We start from the raw sequence: 18990 nt of genomic DNA on the forward strand, positions 1-18990 counted from the left end.
CGGCCTTGCTTCGGCGGCGGTCCTGTCAGGGGCGCCTCGCGGAGGGGAGCCTGCCCGCCCCGCACCCCGGCTGTGGGGGGCTGCTGCCTGCCTCCCCGGGCTGCTGGGGTGCTCGGGTCCCCACGGATGGGGAGGGTGCTATTTAGCTTAGGGCACCCAGCTCTGCGTTCAGACCCTCAGAAATGTGTAGTAGGTTTTTTTTTTTAACTCGCTAGTGGTAGGCGAGGTATGCTGCTTGTGAGGGTTGCATCTGAGAAAGAAATGAGTTGCTGTTGAAACACTGAAGGTTGAGATTAGAAATCGAGGTTTCAGTTCTGCAGTTAACAGCGGATGATCTGAGTAAACCCGAAGATCTTACTCGGCAGGACAGAAGCTGCTGTCTTTCCTGTGTGACGGGGGTGTTAAATGAGAATAAAAACACGTGAGGCTGAGGGAAATCCAGAGAAGGTGCTACTGGGTTGCCAGTAATCCGAGGGTTGCTGCCAGGGGAAGCAGATGGTCCCAATGCTCCAGGCTCATACAGCTGTGTGCTTCTTAGATCTGTTCAGGATGCACATAGAAATGGAAGGGAGATGAAAAAAACCACCGGTGGATTTTGATGAATACGAGCTTAATATAGCTTAAAAAAATATCATAGTACAGAAAAACTAGTAATAGCTGTGGCCATCTACATGAAGCACATAACACTATGTATAGCTCTTCATTTATTTTTCCTTCAAGCAGCTCTGCAAAATTTCTGTACAAAATCAGACACAGATAATACAGTTTTGGCATGTTTGAGACATACAGATGAAAACCCATGTTTTCAGTTCCTGCAAATGGAACAACAATCTTCATTTAAAACACTTAAGATTTTAAAACCTTGACTGAATACTCCTCATAAGTTTTGCACTGCCCCATGCTAAAAATATGAAAAATAGTTTAGAAATTTATTATTATTATTCCTTTCAGTACTCATGGAAGTCTTGTGACAAAACAGTGTTTTATCATATAGAAGGGAGGCTCCTAGAAGGGAGGGAGAGAATTTGAATAAAAGAAGCGGTGTAGAAATAAAACTGCAAAAGCATTTCAGGAGGGCTTAGGAGGCAGAGTATCAACATGTGCTGGTTACCTTGATCTAAGGTCCCTTTGAATCTAAACCAAGCCTGTGGATTCAGATTCTCTTAACTGCTCAAAGATTTGGAAATGAGATGATTCAAGTCACAATGCATGTTCAGAGTTGAATTTTGCAAGTTTCCCGTAGCTTTTGACTCGCAAGAACTCTGCAAATAGACACTGGAAAAACTTTGGCTTTCAGTTTGACTTTGGCATGTTGTTTGGCTCTTGCACACTAGTTATCTGTTCATGTTTACCTTAAATAATGACTAGAAACTTAACCTGCAACTAGACTGTTGAAGTTACTTTCTGGAAGGGTTTGTTTCCTTCTTTTTCCCCCACCCCCTTAAGGCTTTTTGTCTTACGGGATTTGTTTGCAATCTGCTAGCTGAAGCTCTGAGGCAAGTTTGCCAGATCTGGGGCTGCATCATCATTCTGCACATCTGGAAGTGGTTTATGGGCTCTCATTCCTCCAGTGCGGCATCTGGACTCTGTGCAATTCCTCAGCAGCAGAGAACGAAAAGAAAACCAGCACAACTCCAAAGTAAACTTTGAAGAGTTTGAAAAAGGAATTGAATCTTAAAACTGTTACTGTGCCCTGTAAAGCCCTTGTGTGAGGGACTTCAAAGGAGGATGATGGTCAAGGAAGCTTTGGCAAGAGTGCTTACAGCTGTGGGCTATCTAGGATCCGTGTAAATAGCTCTACAGCTCTTCAGGAGAGAGGAGTCCCGAATACTGTGCTGCTTTGAAGAGGTAAAAAGACTAATTAAGCAGGAAATATCTGAGCAGTAATGTCACTGTTTCTGAGCTTTCCCTTCTGCAGCCCCTCATTTTGTTACAGGATTTGGCAACTGAGTTAGGGACTGCCAGGTTCCAGGAACTAATGTCTGCAGTCAGGAAAAATTGAGTCAATATTTGTGGGGGAACAAATATTGCTCTCTTTCCTTAAAAATCAGTGGGTAATCAATCTGAGTTTCTGAGGTTTAGGAATGGTGTAGTTTTAGAACTCAAACTTGTATGAGAGTCTGTCTGAGTTTGGATTTTAAAGTTTAAAATGTGGTTCATTTTATGTTGATTTAATAATTTCTGAAGATATCATGAGGCTGTGGCTATCCAACTTTCATCTTGCAGTGTTCATCAGTATTGTTTGAGACTATCATTACAAATCTTAATTAACGGATAGTAGGTCAGCTCAGTGGAAGATTACTGTTAGTTCAAGTGGGGTTAGAAAGTTACTTCAAGAGTGTAGGGGGTTCTGTTGTTCTCTCTGCTTATCTAAACAAGTAAACTTTTTTAATGGATAAGAAGACAATACTTGCGCATAATATGTGAGAGAAGGGCTTTTTCAACAGCGGGTTTTTTTTGACCGATAAGCTTGATTTCCTTTCTGTGTAAATTAATGTCACATGAAGAGAGCAGGCTGCTGGAATGTAGATAAATTCTGTGGATGTGAAAGGACTTTCAGAAATACTCCTCTCCCACTACGATTTAGTCATCTGTTGGGACCTAAATACATGCAAATATAAGTGGTTGGTAAACAAAGCCACATCTTAGCTTTTTAAATATTTTTATTGTCATTTAACTTGTTAGTTGAAGTAGAGACTAATTTAGGATGCCGCCTGAACTTGAGCATTAACCAATGAGAAGAGGGTCTGTTTTGTGACTCAGGTTTCAAGAATTCTTGCTGTTCTGTCTGCCTTCAAGGGGCCGGAATAAACTTCATTTTTATGTGTGCGTGGAAACTGTCATATATCCTTATCTGTGCTGTAATGTGTCCATATCTGTATGTATGGAAACAGGAAAAATTGGTTTCTGTCCTATATACAGGTACCATAGCATAAAGGTTAGATCACATAGTTGCATTTTCCCCTCCCCACCCCCCCAACTTCTGGTGCTGTTTTTTACTGTTGGTTTTAAAAAAAAACAACATATGGGTTGGGTTTTTGGGGTGTTTGTATGGGGTTTAAAAAAAAAAACCCAAGGGTTTTTTTTTTTCCCCATAAACAGTATTTTGGGTCCAGAATTCCAGTGAACGTTGTATTTCCCATAATCCTGTATTTTAGGGATTATGTGCTGTTCTCTCAGGCGCAAAGTCATGGCCACTCTTGGGCCTGGTTTAGAAGTACAGTTTTAGGGAAGGCTGCCTCATTTTCTTCAGCATCACAAATAATGTGCTTAAATGCAAGCCACGTTGCACAAACTCCCCCCTTACTGTTAGGGGAAGGATACTGCAGTTAGAAAATATTTTCACTATTGCTCTGAAATTTTCTGAGAGTCTGGAAGACACTGCTCCAGTATAAGATTCCCATATGTTTGGGAACATACACCAGCAAGAGATAAGTATTTGTGATTATTATTATTATGTTTTAGGTGAAATCAGAGATAATGTAAATGTATTTACAAATTGCATCAGTGGATGTTTTAATACTTCTTTGCACATTACTTTAAAATGTGTTAAAAAATCTTAGTTATTACTGATGTAGGTGATTGGATTGGATTTATTAAAATGCTGTTCTTTTCAACCTATTAGTAGCTTAAATTAAAATATGTAATAGTTCTAGCCCAGAATATTAGTTATTTGTTCCAAAAAAGTTATTTACAAAGAGAGTTCAGTTTTACTTTTACCAGGTCAACAGTAAAATTTGATGATGCAAAACCTTGTCCCTGAAATAACTAACTAGTATTCACTGCTGGTATTAACGATTTTTCTCTCTCTCTTTTTTTTTTTTTTTTAAATTACTTTTTTTATTTTTATTTTACCACAGATCACAATTCTCATCCAACAGGACACATGGCTCTTTTAAAGAAAAGTAAGAGAAATTAAAAACATTTGAAATACATATTTTTAAAAGAGGACAGAAATGTCAAATGCAATTTCTCATGCAACTGTTGTCACAGCTGCATGAAAATTTATAGTTCTAGTTTTGCTAAATTATGCTTAACTTTAAGTATACAAATAAGCTTTTTCGTGTTAACGAAGTCAGATAAGTACGGCCATAAATCCCATTAATTTAAAATTACTTGCTGCTTTACTGAGACTGAGGGGTCTGGAATTTCCCACTAAGAGTGCAAGTAACTGCTGGTTTCATGTGGGTTGTGCCTTGAGCACTGAACCTGGCTTTTTTTACAGAACTCTGCCCATTAATGCTGTTCATACTCGCAATTGAGGTGTGGCCCCAAGAAATTTGGGGTTCTCGTTAGCTGTCAGGGTCAGTGACTGAAAATGGACTGGTGTGTGCCTTCAGTTGTGCACCAAAAATTCCTCTGAAGTCAACAAGCTGTTTCCTCAGCTGGTTTAAATTAGTGCAGGTTCAGTGATGTATGTTTACCAGTTTCAATTTATTCTTATGCCCGGTTCTGGCCAGTTGGCCCTTTTGTTTGAAATAGTTCAAAACTTCGTTCCCTTTACTCTTTTGTACACCTTAAATACCTTTTGGTGGTGCAAAAGTAACGTAGTAGTCAGATACAAAGAACTCCTGTCATCAAAGTCACTGTTGAAGATGGCAATGTATTTATTCCTTCCCTCTTGTACTCAGTGAACTGTCCTGGGACCTGCTCATGGTTGGTTTATGTTGAATAATTTAACCTTGTACAAGACAGTCTGGTAGGAACTGCAAATCAGAATATACAGTAAGGTCTCTGCTGTTGCATGCTTTGTTTTGATTTTACTAATTAAAGTAACAGTGTCAAAATGTTTATGTATTTTCAAATATTTTTGAACACTTCTGGTTTCAGTAGCATGCTGGGTTTGTTTTTCTAGTGTTTTTAGAGTTTTGCTCAAATACACCTTGAAAATCTGAACATTGAAATCGAACAAAAATTTCTCCTGTGTTTGAAGTTTTATCAGGGAAGTGTGAGAGAAGGAAAGGGCTAGGTAAAAATAATTAACTCATGAAGTCCTGCGATGATAAACAGACAACAAACTAGCTAAGAAAAGAAAGTTCCAGGCTCCTGGTAAAATTCAGAAACGTGAATTTCCTAGTAGGGATAACCCATATATGTGTGGAGCTTAATAATTTAGTGAGCAAATTATCCATGAAAATCAGATAGTTGGAAATTATTGTAACAGGGGAGAGATACTATTATGTTTTTAACATAAATTTTTTAGCATGCTCAAATAACAAGAGGAAGGAGAATTCGATAAACACAGCAAATACAGGTTATGATATGTACTGGCTGCAAATTGGATTTTTTTAAAAAAGGTACTTGGGAGTTAGCTATTATACTGATTGCTAACAAATTCTCCCTTTTGTTTCAGTTAACCAGATCTTACTGTTACTTCTTGTCTTAACTGTGTGCGCCATTCTGTATAACAAAGTTCACCAAGTGCCATCTACATTAAAGAATGAAACAGGTAAATGACTTGTACTTCTGTTTCATGTATGTTCTTGTTTTATATTCCTTATCTCTTCATTTGAACAGTGCTTTTTGTCTTACTGAATCCTGTTTTCCCTGCAGTAGATGAGCTACTCACACTGTTGCATATGGTCTGGGATGTGGAATTTTTTGCTTCTGAATTACTTGAATAAAATAGTAGGAGATTGATAGTAATAACTAAGAATTGTCATTCTGATTCAAATTTTTATCCAGATGTCACTGATGTAGATGGAAGATGGAGTATATCCTTATTTGTGCTGAATGGTATTGGAGTTGTCAAGTGATAATAAACTTTGATCACAACTTGCCCCTTTGGGAATGTTCTTGGCCTACCTCTTCATTTCAGATAGATCATCAAATCTTGGCATAATTTACAGCAGAAGTTTTCACTGGAATTTTTATAGTGACAGAAACCTGCTAGGATTGATATGGTTGGACTGGTATTAAATGTTTATACTAATAGCTTATTCACTGTTCCCAAGATAAACAAACTCTGTCTTGGTATAAACCATTTTTTTTTCAGTATATTTTTGTTGGGGGTGTTATGAGTTTAATGGTTATGTTTTAAACAGCATAAATATATCCATATAAGTTCTCTAAGTTAATCAGTGCTAGGGATAAAAGTCGTCTTTAGTGTTAACGTGAACTGGTTCGGTACTGTTTAGATTTTTTTCCTTTTATCATTAGCAACTTCGTGCTGGCACAAAATTTTGCACTATTCCTTTCTAGCCTGCTTTCCAAAGAAGTGAAGCTCATGCAATTGCACCATCTCTTTGACTTACCTCTTTCCTTTGATAATTTTGGAACCTATTGTTCAATTTGTACTAAACATAACTGAGAAATAGAAGTCTCAAAGGTATTCAAACTTCTTCAGGTTTCATGTGAATAAGCAGCTACATGGAGGACAGGCTGAATTGTGCTCCTGCTGAGTAGAAGATGCCGAGAACTCTGTTATATATTCTGTTTGGAGGCATCCAACAGTCCAGTCAACCTGCATGTAGTTCTGGATTAGCGACAGCTCATGCTGTGTGCCTTGCCAGATGCGGATGTGTATAGGATGTGGTAAGAAAATGGGGTGATTGTGATATGATTCCACTACATGCTCATTCCTGTGACCCAGATCTGATACAAAAAGATTCTTAATTTTCTATTATAATGCATAGTTTTGTTTCTTGTAGTTGATTTGGAGAGTCCTGAGGAAATGGAAGAAGAAATCCCAGTCGTAATCTGTGCTGCTGCGGGCAGAATGGGTGCAGCTATAGCAGCAATCAGTAGCATCTACAGCAACACAGAGGCTAATGTTTTGTTCTACATAGTTGGGCTGAAGACTACGATCCCGCATATTCGGTATATACGAGCCTTATTTTGTTTCATGCTGTAGTTAGGACGAGGTTGCTGTTCTCGTTAGCATAGGCATAGACTTTGGAGGACTTTTCAGGGAAACTTTTCTCTATTTTATTTAAGTAATACTATTGGTAGCAATCCTCAGGATTCTCTATGTGTAGGAGAAAGGACCATTTTGCCCTACGCAAGGCACTGACTGGTGTAAAGGGGCATGAAATAGCCAGACCATGCCCATACCTGTGCCTCTCTGCCTTTTGTAGATCGGCTGCACAAGAGTCTGTAGTTGCTTACTTGTCACAATACCACTTTGTGGCACTGCACTTACCTCTCATCTGGAGCTGTCTTAAGCTTCAGAGTAGAAAAACTTGCTGTTTAAAGCTAATTTCAGCTAAGAGGGTGTATTAAAGGTTATAAATAGAGGCCCAAAGAAGCTTGTAATGAAAGCATGTTTGAGTGTTAAAATTTGCAAACATTGTCTAAAAGAGGAGGAAGGCGTGAATCAAAATTAAAGCAGATTTCTTAGCAGCTCTTACGTCTGGCTACTGCACTTCTGTAGCCTGTGTACCCACAATTCGTGTAAAAGTAAAAAGATGTAATGAGTGGGGTTCCACAGGGAGTTTTTTCCATCCAGTTCATCAGTAACCTAGATAATAGAATGGAGAATGTTCTTTATGAATCTGCAGTTGGCATGAAGCTGGAAAAGAGACAGCAGATATATTGAGGACAAGAGCTGAAAACAAACTAATCATGATGAATTGGAAAAATGAACTGTAAAATGTGATGAAATTCAGAAATGACAAGGTAATTTAAGTGGGAATAGCTGATTGTATTGGCTCAGGGTGAAGCAGGAGTTTGGTAGCACTCATTTGGAAAACTACAGAATTATGACTGATAACTGACCACACTGATTAAAAAAAAAAAAGATATGCATCATAGTGGATATACATGTTGACATATATGACCACAGGAGATGTGAGGAAACTTTTTCTGATCTTGCAGACATTATTAACGTATCAGAAAAAGTGTGGTGTTTAGTTTTAGGTGCGTTCAGGAAGGATTTAGAAGAGAGCTCAGAAGAGAAAATAAGCAATGGTGTCAAGAAATCTGACAAAATAATGAAAAAAAAATAGTTTAAGAAAGAATAGGTAGGAGGTGATATGGCAGTCATCCTGAAGGATGTTAAACTGTAAAAGGGAGAAAACTAACCTCTGCTTTAAAAGCACAGTAGATAGGATAAAAAAAAAGGTCTTTAACTATAGCAATAAAGCCTAGAAAAATAGCATTTAATGCTAGTGATGGTGAAAGATGGGTTGTTTGGGCAATATGTAGAGTCTCTGTTTCTGGCAGTGGTGTGGGGTGTTTGCTGTGTTGGGGTTTTGGGGTGTTGTTTTTTGTTTGGTTTGTTGTTTGTTTTTTTTCTTTTTTCTTTTTTTTAAGAACAGGTTAAACAAATGTCCATCTGTAATAGCTGTAGACATAAGTGATTCTGGCTTGGGATAGAATAGATCGAGTGAGTTTTCAAGGTCTCTTATTGTCATGGTTTAACCCCAGCTGGCAACTAAGCACCACACAGCTGCTTGCTCACTCCCCCCTGGTGGGATGGGGGAGAGAATCAGAAGAGTAAAAGTGAGAAAACTCCTGGGTTGAGATAAAGACAGTTTAATAGGGAAAGCAAAAGCCACATGCACAAGCAAAGCAAACCAAGGAATTCATTCACTCCTTCCCATCAGCAGGAGGTGTTCAGCCATCTCCAGGAAAGCAGGGCTCCATCACGCCTAACGGTTACTTGGGAAGACAAACATCATCACTCCGAAAATTCCCCCCCCTTTCTCCTTCTTCCCCCAGCTTTATATGGTGAGCATGACGTCGTATGGTATGGAATAGCCCTTTGGTCAGTTGGGGTCAGCTGTCCCAGTTGTGTCCCCTCCCAACTTCTTGTGCACCCCCAGTCTCCTCGCTGGTGAGGTGGGGTGAGAAGCAGAAAAGGCCTTGACTCTGTGTAAGCACTGCTCAGCAATAACAAAAACATCTCTGTGTTCTCAACACTGTTTTCAGTACAAATCCAAAACATAGCCCCATACTAGCTACTATGAAGAAAATTAACTTGATCCCAGCAAAACCAGCACGCTTATTCTCCCATGAGTCTGTGAATTTAATACTGGAGGTACTTGCCACACACTCAATGTTTCTTTTATCACTTCTTTTTTATCACAGAAGATGGATTGAAAATTCTAAACTGAAAGAAATAAAATTTAAGGTTGTGGAATTCAACCCTATGGTACTAAAAGGAAAAATCAGACAAGATGCATCGCGTCCTGAGCTACTACAGCCTGTGAGTAAATGAACACCACATAACAAATATTCAGCATTTTTAACACTTACTACAGGCTTTAGAATGTCCTAGATCTCTGTTCCATGATATGGGGGATGTAAGCCAGAGAAGCCACATCAGGTCCAAACGCTAAGCCCTCACTCAAAAAGGAAAAGTGCACTATAACAAGCTTGCAACTTGTCTGTCTTGCTGGGACCTCATTATTTGGTAGCATAAACTTGGTAATTTAAATGTGTTGTATCTCAGAGAATATATTCACAGTTTATTAGAGGGAAGATCTAGTAGTGTTCTTTGTGCCTCCATGGTGCTGAGTTGGCTGCATTCTGCTCATGTCCAGGGTTAATTCAGAGGCTAATGACTAATCTAAATATTACTGGCTGTCAGAAAAGGCAAATCAAATGTTAGAAATTATTAGGAAAGGAGTAAGGATCAAAATAGAGAACATCATTATGTCACAATACAAATCCATAGTTTTCCCTCACCCTAAATACTATATGCAATCTTCATCCCCTTATCTGAAAAAGATGTAGCACTACCGGAAAATGTTCAGGTCTGTTCAGAATGTTTATTCTTCTCTGAGCCTTTGACATTTCTAATATATGGAAAAGATTTCATGCAAGGAATCAGTGGGTTAAAACTGTTCAGAGTGGAAATGTGACCTCTAGCATGAAAATTATAACAGAGGTCTACAGAACTGAGTGGCATGGAGGACTGGATTGGAGATGGTTGCTCGCTGTCTCTTCCAATGCAAGAACTAATGGCTATTAGATTGAATTAGTAGGAGTCACAGAACAAACAAGAAAAGTTGCATGTTTTTCATGCAATGAGTACTGAATCTCTAGAATTCCTTGCTGAAAGGTCTTGTGAATGTAAAAATTTACAGGGATTCAGTGAGGACTGAGGTTTATATTTAGACAGATCACATCTGGTTCAGGAAATCCGTTGATCTGAAAATAGCTGAAAGCTAGAGAATACTTGGAGCAACTTTTCTGTATGCTTGCTCTATTCTTATTTTTCACTGATCATCTGCTTAGGACCACTCTGAAGGCAGGTGCTGGATAAAATGGTCTGAATCAGTATGGTTGTTCTTATGTTCTCAGTCCCCTTTCCCTCTCCTGTGTTCTTCGTTGTTATCGTAGTTGTTATCCCATGTCTGTGCCACCAGTCAAATCATTCCTATAGAGTGGAGTGATGACACTGTTAAATGCGAAGTGTTTTGTGTGATGTATGCTGTAAAGATGTATTAGGAAGAGCATTGCCAGCAGGTCCAGGAAGGTGATCCTTCCTTTTACTCAGCACTTGTGAGGCTGCATCTGGAGTACTGTGTCCAGTTCTGAGCTCCCCAGTACAAGAAAGATACGGACTTACTTGGACAAGTCCAACACAGGGCTGCAAAGATGATTAAGGGACTGAAGTGTCTTTTATATGAGGAGAGGTTGAGAGAGTTGGGGCTGTTCAGCCTGGAGAAGAGAAGGCTCAGGAGGATCTTATCAAAGTGTATAAATACCTGAGGGGAGGGGTGAAGACAAGGGAGCCAAGCTCTTCTCAGTGGTGCTCACTAACAGGACGAGAGGCAATGAGCACAAATTAAAATACATGAAATTCCCTCTGGACACAAGAAAAAACTTTTTTTTTTTTTTTTTTTTTACTGTTAGCATGGTCAAACACTGGAGCAGGTTGCCCAGAGAGGCTGTTGAGTCTCCATCTGTGGAGATGTTCAGAACCCAACTGGGCATGGTCCCAGGCACCCTGCTCGAATGGACCCTGCTTGAGAAGAAGGGTTGGGCAAGATGATCTCAAAAGGCCCCTTCCAACCTAAATGATTTTGTGAAGAAGCAACTGCTTTGGGCTGCTTAGTTAGGGCCATAGCAAATAAACTAGAGATAAATAATAATAGTAATAATAATGGGTTCAAGATACTAGTAAAGATACTAGCTGGGGGAGAGGAAGCAAATGATTGTTGGCCAGTGCTCAATGAAGAGAGAAATTAAAACTGTTAATAGAGACAGAAGCATGAGACTACTACAGCTTTACCATTTAGTCTTTACCTTTTTTTCTGTTTAATAGCTGAACTTCGTTCGATTTTATCTTCCTTTGCTTATCCAGAAACATGAGAAAGTAATATATTTGGATGATGACATCATTGTTCAAGGTAAGCTGTCATCCAAAAAGCAGTTTCTAGCAGAATTAAAACCAAAGTTACTGCCGCTTTTACAGTCATTTGGAAATATGAGATATAATGGAAACTGAGGCAGCTGCTAGGAGTGTTGCACTCAGGAAGACTACAAATAATCTGTTTGTTTATTTAAAAGAAAGTCTGAAGAAGAACTTCCCTCCATCTATCTTTTGAATAGTTGATTGTTTTCAAAATTGTGTGTATGGGTTTCATTTTAACTGGATCTGGTCAATTGCTGAAAGATATTATGGATTTCACTTAGATGCTGCAATATTTATGGTTAAGTATGTGACATGCATTTCCTGCTAGTATTTGAATTCCCACAAATGCTATCAGTTCCTTATCCAGAATTGCTGTTCTTGAGAGCAAGAGGAACTTACTCAAATAAGAGAGTTAAAATTCTAAACACTCAAAATGTGATTTTGAGCATCTTCAGCTCAGTATCCATAGCAATTTGCAGAATCATGATCAAAGATTTCAGAGTTCCTAGACAAATGGGAGCAGTTGGAAGACATTCAAATCCTGAAAAATATTTCTTTTTTTTAATACGAAGAAATCTAATTAGAGGAACAATTTTTAAAAAAAAAGGTTAATTTATGGTTTTTTCTCTTCTGTTTCTCAGTATATTTTATTTTCTCTGTGGCGTAGTTGTCCTTCCTTGGTTTATGTTATTGTTTTCTTTTTATTTTATAACATTTTTTAATCAGAGTGTTGTGGTTTAACCCTGATGGGCAGCTAAGCACCACACAGCCGCTCGCTCACTTACTCCCCCCATCCTCACCCCCTGTGGGATGGGGAAAGAGCAAGAAAACTTGAGGGTCAAGATAAAACAAACAAACAAACAAGCAGTTATTAAACAACTGAAGGATAAGTGGAAGAAGAGAGAAGTCACTTCCCGAGCAAAAGCTGGCTAACCCCCCTAAGACTCCCCCTCTTTTCCCTTTTATTGCTGAGCATGACAGTATATGGCATGGAAAATCTCCTGGGTCAGTTCAGGTCATCTGCCCGGTTGAGTCCGCTCCCAGCCTGTTGTGCACCCCCTGATCTATTCACTGGAGGGGCAGAGTGAGAAACAGAGAAGGCCTCGATGCTGTGCAACCACTGTTCAGCAAAAGCTAGAACACTAGTGTGCTACCAGTACCGTTTTGGTAAAAAATCTAAACCACAGCACCATATGAGCTGCTATGACGAACACTAACTCTATCCTAGGCAGGCCCAGTACACAGGGACAACAGAACCATTTTACCTACCCTTGTTAAACATTAAAGGGATGTTCCAGTGAAAATTTCCTTTGGAAAGGACTGAGTGTAACTATAATAAACTTTTTGGCCTAAATTAATCTTTGATGTAAGAACAGTAAGATCAGTGAATTTACACATGACAAAAGTATAATTTTGTTCTCCACTGCTTCTCTGCACCTTTCTATAGTTTTGTCGCTTTAGTGGCACATTTCAGAACATCTGCGCTTAAAGGGGCCACTGTTAGCTGCTTTATGAAATATGATTAATCTGCCTTGCCTGTCTCATTTTGATTTGCAGTAGACTTCATATCACAGTTTCTTCAACCTGTGTGTTTCCAGTGGTCATCTCTGCTTTTTGGTTTTGTTATTCTACCTGTCATCAATGGGCAACAGCAATATTTAACTCTTTGAAAGGTTCTTAAAATCTTCATTTACACTCCAGTTTCATGAGCACTTCAAGCTGAGCCCACCACTCCCCCTGCATCCCTCCTTGCACCTGTGCAGGCATTCACCAGAAATGTGATTACTTTCAGCCTGAATTAGTTCCCTCGTAGGAGTCAAGGCAGTGTAGCTAGGAGAAGAGGGGAGGTAGGGCTTTCTCTTTCATTAGGGGTGTCAGCTTATGTCAGCTGATAGCATTTCTGGAGCCACAGGATAAAGGTGCAGTTTCACATTACAGCTCATGGTAGGCTGCTGCTGACGGAAGTGGCTTCTCCTGTCCCCAGGCAGCTCCTGTTACTTGTGTCATATCTACAGCTGGGCAGCTGCAGAATAAGCTGATTCAGCTGGTTGACCTGGCAGAAGACTAGCTGTACAAAAAAAAAAAAACAACCAACCTTTTCTTTTTCTTTTTTAAATTGTATTTTTTGCTTCAGCCAGCCTAACTTGCTCACCCTTGGGCCACGCAATCATAGGGCCCAGGAGAGGGGAATAAAGATGGACGTGTGGGAGTGAGGCAGAGGGAGTGAGGGAGCCTGCTGTGGCAGCTGCTCCTTGTGTCTTAGCTGTAATGTGAGACTGCTCTCTGTCAGATGTCTCTGGAATGGGAGCGACTGAGACTTCTGACAGAGTAAGGAGTGAGTGGGGTTTTCAGGGTTTAACTTTGGGAGAGTTTATTTGTTGGTCATTGCTTTCTGCAAAGCAGTAAGAATGAAACAGACTGAACTTGGAGTGTCAGCTCAGAATGGTTTGGTTTGATTTTTTTTTTTCTTTTTCTGCTTTTCTCTTGAAAAGTAGAAGCTATTTAGAATCAGAAGAAAATACCTAGTAAGGCATGTTGGTCTTCAACAATTAAGTGTGCCATTAATTCAAATTCCTTTTCTTGGTGGGGCATGAGTCCTAACCCAAGCTTTTCAACCAGCTCATGAGTCCAGACAAATAAATAATCTCTGCTTATTTCAGAAATAGTAGTTCCACTGTTTGCAGTACGGGGAATGTTTTCAGTTACTAGTCTTTTAATGAGCTCAGGCTGCTGGGCCATATGTGGTCTTCCAAGATAATTCATCTTACCTGTGACCAACCCATGCCCAGCAGCAGAGCTGGTAGCTGTAGGGGGTTTGGATGCAGACTCACTTAATTGCTGTGGCAGTGGGGAGCTTCCCACCTGCCCTGAAACTGTTCTGGCACATCATGGATACCTGCTAGTCAGATGATGAGTGAGATGCCATGTGTTACATTATTTCCCTCCGTCAGGAAGGAGTTGGGTGGTCTGTGAAGCCAGCAGAGATGGTCAAGTGTGACAGGCACATTTCAACTGGCCAGTGCTGGAAATCCAGATATCTTACTAGGAGGTATAAACACAGTAACACCAGAAAACTGATGTGTGTGCAAGATTGAAGTGGCACTTTCGTGGGACTTGAAGAGGCTCAGAAAAATTGCCTGTGCCCTCCTTTTCCAAAGGCAAGCTCTATGAACACATAACTTTGTAACCAGGCTTCTTAACAGTGTAATCGGCTTCTGCTGTAGCAAATTTCGGACATTCAGGCCAGAATATGGTTATTGAATACTGATGATAATACCTAAAGCTAGACCTTAGACATCCAGGTACACGAGTCAAATTTGAAAATTGTCCCCTATTACAGAATTCAGCCTTCGTTAATATCTGGGCTATCCCCTAAAATTGCTATGTTCGTAAGTAACATGTATGAGAACAGAAGTTTTCCTGTCAACTCTGTAGCAGTGAAGTAGGTTTCATCTTATGCTTTTGACCTTTCTGTAATCAGGTGACATCCAGGAACTCTACGATACTAAGTTAGCTCCTGGACATGCTGCAGCTTTTTCAGATGATTGTGATCTGCCTTCTACACATGAAATAGTTAGAAGTGTAGGGATGCAGGTAAGATGCCATTTTGGAATTCTAAGAATGAATGTATTCACCCACAATGTAAGATGCTTTTCTACATTTTCTCCAAAGTGAAAGTTGTATTTTTTTTTATAGTTTTGTAATCGTTTTACAGGTAATTAAGAACTACTTTTTGTAGTAACTCTGTAAGGCTATGCAGAGTTGTTTCCTGTAATAATTTAAATCTCTATTAGTTCTTTGGATTCTACTAAGTGATGTTTGGTATTTTGCTATCAGTAGATCATGAGCATTTATGGAACATCTAATGAAGACAGAATTTATGGTATTTGTATTAGTCAAATTTGGAATCGAAACTCGGGAAAACAGGTTTTGAGGGCTAATTCCTGAGCTGAGTTCCCCAGAATTGTCAGTGAGTCCCTTTAGCATTACAGCTGTACAAGTCTGATGCTACATCATTTGGTGTAAGCTACAGAAAGACAAACGTGGTGAGGGAAACACCTTATCACACTCCCATGGAACAATACTGTGGAAAAAGTAATTCAGTAGCTGGAAGTATCCTGCCTTTCAGCCTTGTCATACAGAAATCAAGACAGGTAACCATCATCTAGAAACTCAGTGTTGGGAGCATGTATTTAGTCTCTATGCATTTACACTTACCTTTACAGAGATTCATAGGGGATAAACATACATTTTTTTATTTCTTAGAACACGTACATGGGATTCCTGGACTACAGAAAGCAAGCCATTAGAGATCTTGGCATCAGCCCCAGCACCTGCTCCTTTAATCCTGGAGTAATTGTTGCTAACATGACTGAATGGAAACATCAACGCATTACAAAGCAGTTGGAGAAGTGGATGCAAAGAAATGTAGAGTATGTTTAGAAATCTAGCTTTGCACTTTACTTTTAATACTCAGTTTAGTGTCTAATTTTCTGTTTATAAGCTCTTAAAAGTTTGTAATGCCAACGTCTCTCTTTGAAATCTCATCAAGAGAAGTAACTCATGTTCCAGAATTTTCATCTGTGTAAATCTGACCAATCACATACCAGGAAATGGCCACCTGGAATTTTAGTCTTGTGTTTGATCACAAACCACACTTAATCCTGAGGGGCACTGAGAACACGCGTTTCTTGTTTTGGGTGACCAACCTCACTTGGGATCAAGCCACTTACGATCTTCCCTTCCTGAGGCTGGCTTACAGGAGGAGAAATGTTTCCTTGTTTGTGTGGGGTCTCTCCTATTGTAATGTCAGCCAAACTGTAACTGGACACCACATTTCTTAAATACCAATAGAAAACACTTCTTTTTCTATAGATGAATGAAATTTGACCTGAAAGATATCTTTTTGGCATTGACCGTGAATAAGTCATGACACAGTGAAACAATCACTGTTTATTTTTTATGGTGGTTCACTGTTAACCTGTATTTGCAAATGTGACATTTACTTTCTTTCTCTGCAAAGGGTTAAATTTAAATTTCTTAAGGCTAATCTGAAACTCAATAGCTTGTGCTATTGGACTATGTCCATTACTTGTTAGTTTCAGAAATGAAGAGAGACACAAATGATAACCATGTGAAGGAATGAGAAGCCAAATGTCTTTCTCTTATTCTGCTTATGTAACATATCCTGACCAGCTATTGCCATGCTTTTTCAGAGTTTGAAAAAACTCCATGAATACTACTGCAAATTTAATCTACAAAGATGATTTTGTACTTTAATAACACATTCACGTTCCTTTTAGCCAGATTGTGAAATGACAGTAAAATAAATTGCTTAGCAGTTGGAACCCAGTTTTGAGGGGAGGTTATGATTTTTTTTTTTTTTGTTCTGTAGCCTCTAAGCATCTCTTGATACTTCCCAGGTTTCCTCCTTGTTGGGCTAGGTGGGTGGCACAGTGTCCGACAGCTGGGGTGGCTTCGCCCATGTGCTGACTGGCCATCCAGGCCTCAAGCGCACTGTGGCCAGACATCTGGCTGCTGCCTCCTCATGCCTCTCCTTACAGTGCTTCGGCTCTATCTAGCCCTGGATTTATCACAAAATTCTTAGGAAACTGGTATCCTTTAGATGTTACTTGATACTAACTAGACTTCGGCAAATCTGATTTGAAGTTAATTTATGGGTCTAAAAGCTGGGGGGGGTGGGGAGAAAGACAGAGGGATTGAAACACATGGAAACATGTAAATTTTCTTAAGAAACCAGGCTATGTTATGATTGATTCCTTTATGTTAACAGCTTTTTTCCTACTGTTAAACTTTGTCAGCCTTGTAGACTATAGGCAGTGTGTAGAAGTAATTGGCTTCATGTTGGGTCTGACTCCCATTTTGCTTGGTAGCAATGATTTACTCAACAGGAATAGGAGTTGCAAATATAAGCAATTAACAGCATCAGGAAGGAGTATGCTGAAAACTGGTCTGTTCAAAATGATTTTGAATTTTGCAGGAATACTTTTTAATCTTCTGACATCTCTACTGAAGACTCTTTGATTGAGGTTTTGAACATTTTCTGCATTTTCTTTTTTTCCCTTTTGCAGGGAAAACCTCTACAGCAGCACCCTTGGGGGAGGTGTGGCAACCTCTCCAATGCTGATTGTATTTCATGGAAAGTATTCCACTATTAATCCTATGTGGCACATAAGGCATCTTGGTAAGTTTAACTTCCCACTGTTTGCAGCTGGAACTAAATAAAGTGAGCAGTTTAGTAAGATTCCAATATAGGACCTTACGTTACTTTACCTCAATGCATTACTTTGTACCTTAGAGCTGCAGTATGTAATCCCTGCTTCCCCCAACCCTCATTAATCCTGCTTTCTTCAGGGTAGGGCAGAATGGGGGGGGGGTTCTCTACGGGTGTCATTACCCAAATATCTTAACAGGTCAAGAAAACAAAATAGTTTCACCCCTGCAAAAAAAACCAAACCCTAATAGTCATTAAATTGGATAAAAAAGGAAAATAAACAAATTCCAAAGATAGAGTTACATGTTTGAAAACCAGCTAACCTATATTGTCATGAACTATGGAAAGAATATATGAAAGATCTGAATATAGTGAGAGACTGAAAAAAGTCAGACATTCTTTTAGTAGGCACAGTGGAAGAAGAGGGGATGCCTGGCAGTGTTTGTGTGGTCAGTATTCTGGAGGATGTAGTTACCTTTCACCTGGGAATGGTGGATTATCCTGGGAAAAAGATAATGGCTTAGCTGGTATAGTAAAATGAATAGTAAAAAGATTTTTTTTTTTTTTAAACCCCAGCTACACCAAAATCTTAAAAGTGTTGAGAGGAAGCTTGCTGAGATTTTTTTCTTCTAATTCTGCATCAGAGGCATGAAGTTGAAAAAAGCTAGTCTGTCATACAACTAGTTGCCTACTGACTGGTGAAACCATACTAATCAGATTTTTTAAAAAAAATAACAACCCTGAGTTTACCTCACTCCACAGTGTCTTCCATTATTAAAAAAATGGATTTTTTTTTTTTAATGTACCCATGTAGGTTGGAGTCCTGATACCCGTTACTCGGAGCATTTTCTTCAAGAAGCTAAATTACTTCATTGGAATGGGAGATACAAACCTTGGGACTATCCCAGTGTGCACACTGATCTCTGGGAAAACTGGTTTATTCCTGACCCTTCAGGGAAGTTCAAATTAACTCGTCCCGATAGCTGATACTGAAACCACTTTGATGCATTCATACACTATGTTTTGCAGTATGTAATAGTTTGAGATGCAACATGTTGTGTAATTAACTGATTTTAGAAAACTAAGTATTTGTTAAATATATGAATAAATGACCATCAGTTTTGTGTGCTTATGGCTGGAGTGACAGTTACACAGTTCACATTATCTTGACTTTCATGTGAGGTGAGGAAACAAGTTTACTTTACAATGAAGTATTTTCATTAAACATGTAGAGAGGCAAAACTCAGTGCCAGACAGTGTGTTTTAATGCGAGGTCTTTATAAATAAGACTCCAGTGTCTGCTGTAGAAAAATCTACAAAGGAAATACCTGCAGTATTACATACAAGGTGTCTTTAGTTGTCTAGCCCACATTAAACAGCCTGAAATGGAAACTTATGCAGCATTTTAATGAGTAGAGTTCTGGTGCATGGTGACTCTGTTTTGCAGTGT

The 18990-nt window shown here is 39.3% G+C and overlaps 1 protein-coding gene across 4 annotated transcripts; it reads left to right on the forward strand.

Moving 5' to 3' along the window:
• The first annotated feature begins 952 nt into the window (after window positions 1-952).
• Window positions 953-18653, forward strand: GLT8D2 (glycosyltransferase 8 domain containing 2). Of its 4 annotated transcripts, XM_075502563.1 has the most exons (11): window positions 955-1848; window positions 3861-3905; window positions 4632-4730; window positions 5354-5449; window positions 6651-6819; window positions 9031-9148; window positions 11216-11300; window positions 14787-14899; window positions 15572-15738; window positions 17398-17510; window positions 18355-18653. In XM_075502563.1, exons 5-11 carry the CDS (start codon window positions 6674-6676, stop codon window positions 18525-18527), a joined length of 915 nt encoding a protein of 304 aa, XP_075358678.1. In that variant the 5' UTR covers window positions 955-1848; window positions 3861-3905; window positions 4632-4730; window positions 5354-5449; window positions 6651-6673; the 3' UTR covers window positions 18528-18653. The 4 variants fall into 4 exon arrangements, with proteins under 4 accessions (XP_075358657.1, XP_075358678.1, XP_075358687.1 ...); XM_075502542.1 differs by lacking the exon at window positions 4632-4730 and having other exon boundaries at window positions 953-1848; XM_075502552.1 differs by lacking the exons at window positions 955-1848; window positions 4632-4730 and adding an exon at window positions 3187-3431 and having other exon boundaries at window positions 3859-3905.
• Window positions 18654-18990: the final 337 nt, after the last annotated feature.

This window comes from Mycteria americana, chromosome 1, assembly GCF_035582795.1.
Source record: "Mycteria americana isolate JAX WOST 10 ecotype Jacksonville Zoo and Gardens chromosome 1, USCA_MyAme_1.0, whole genome shotgun sequence".
Lineage (NCBI taxonomy): Eukaryota > Metazoa > Chordata > Aves > Ciconiiformes > Ciconiidae > Mycteria > Mycteria americana.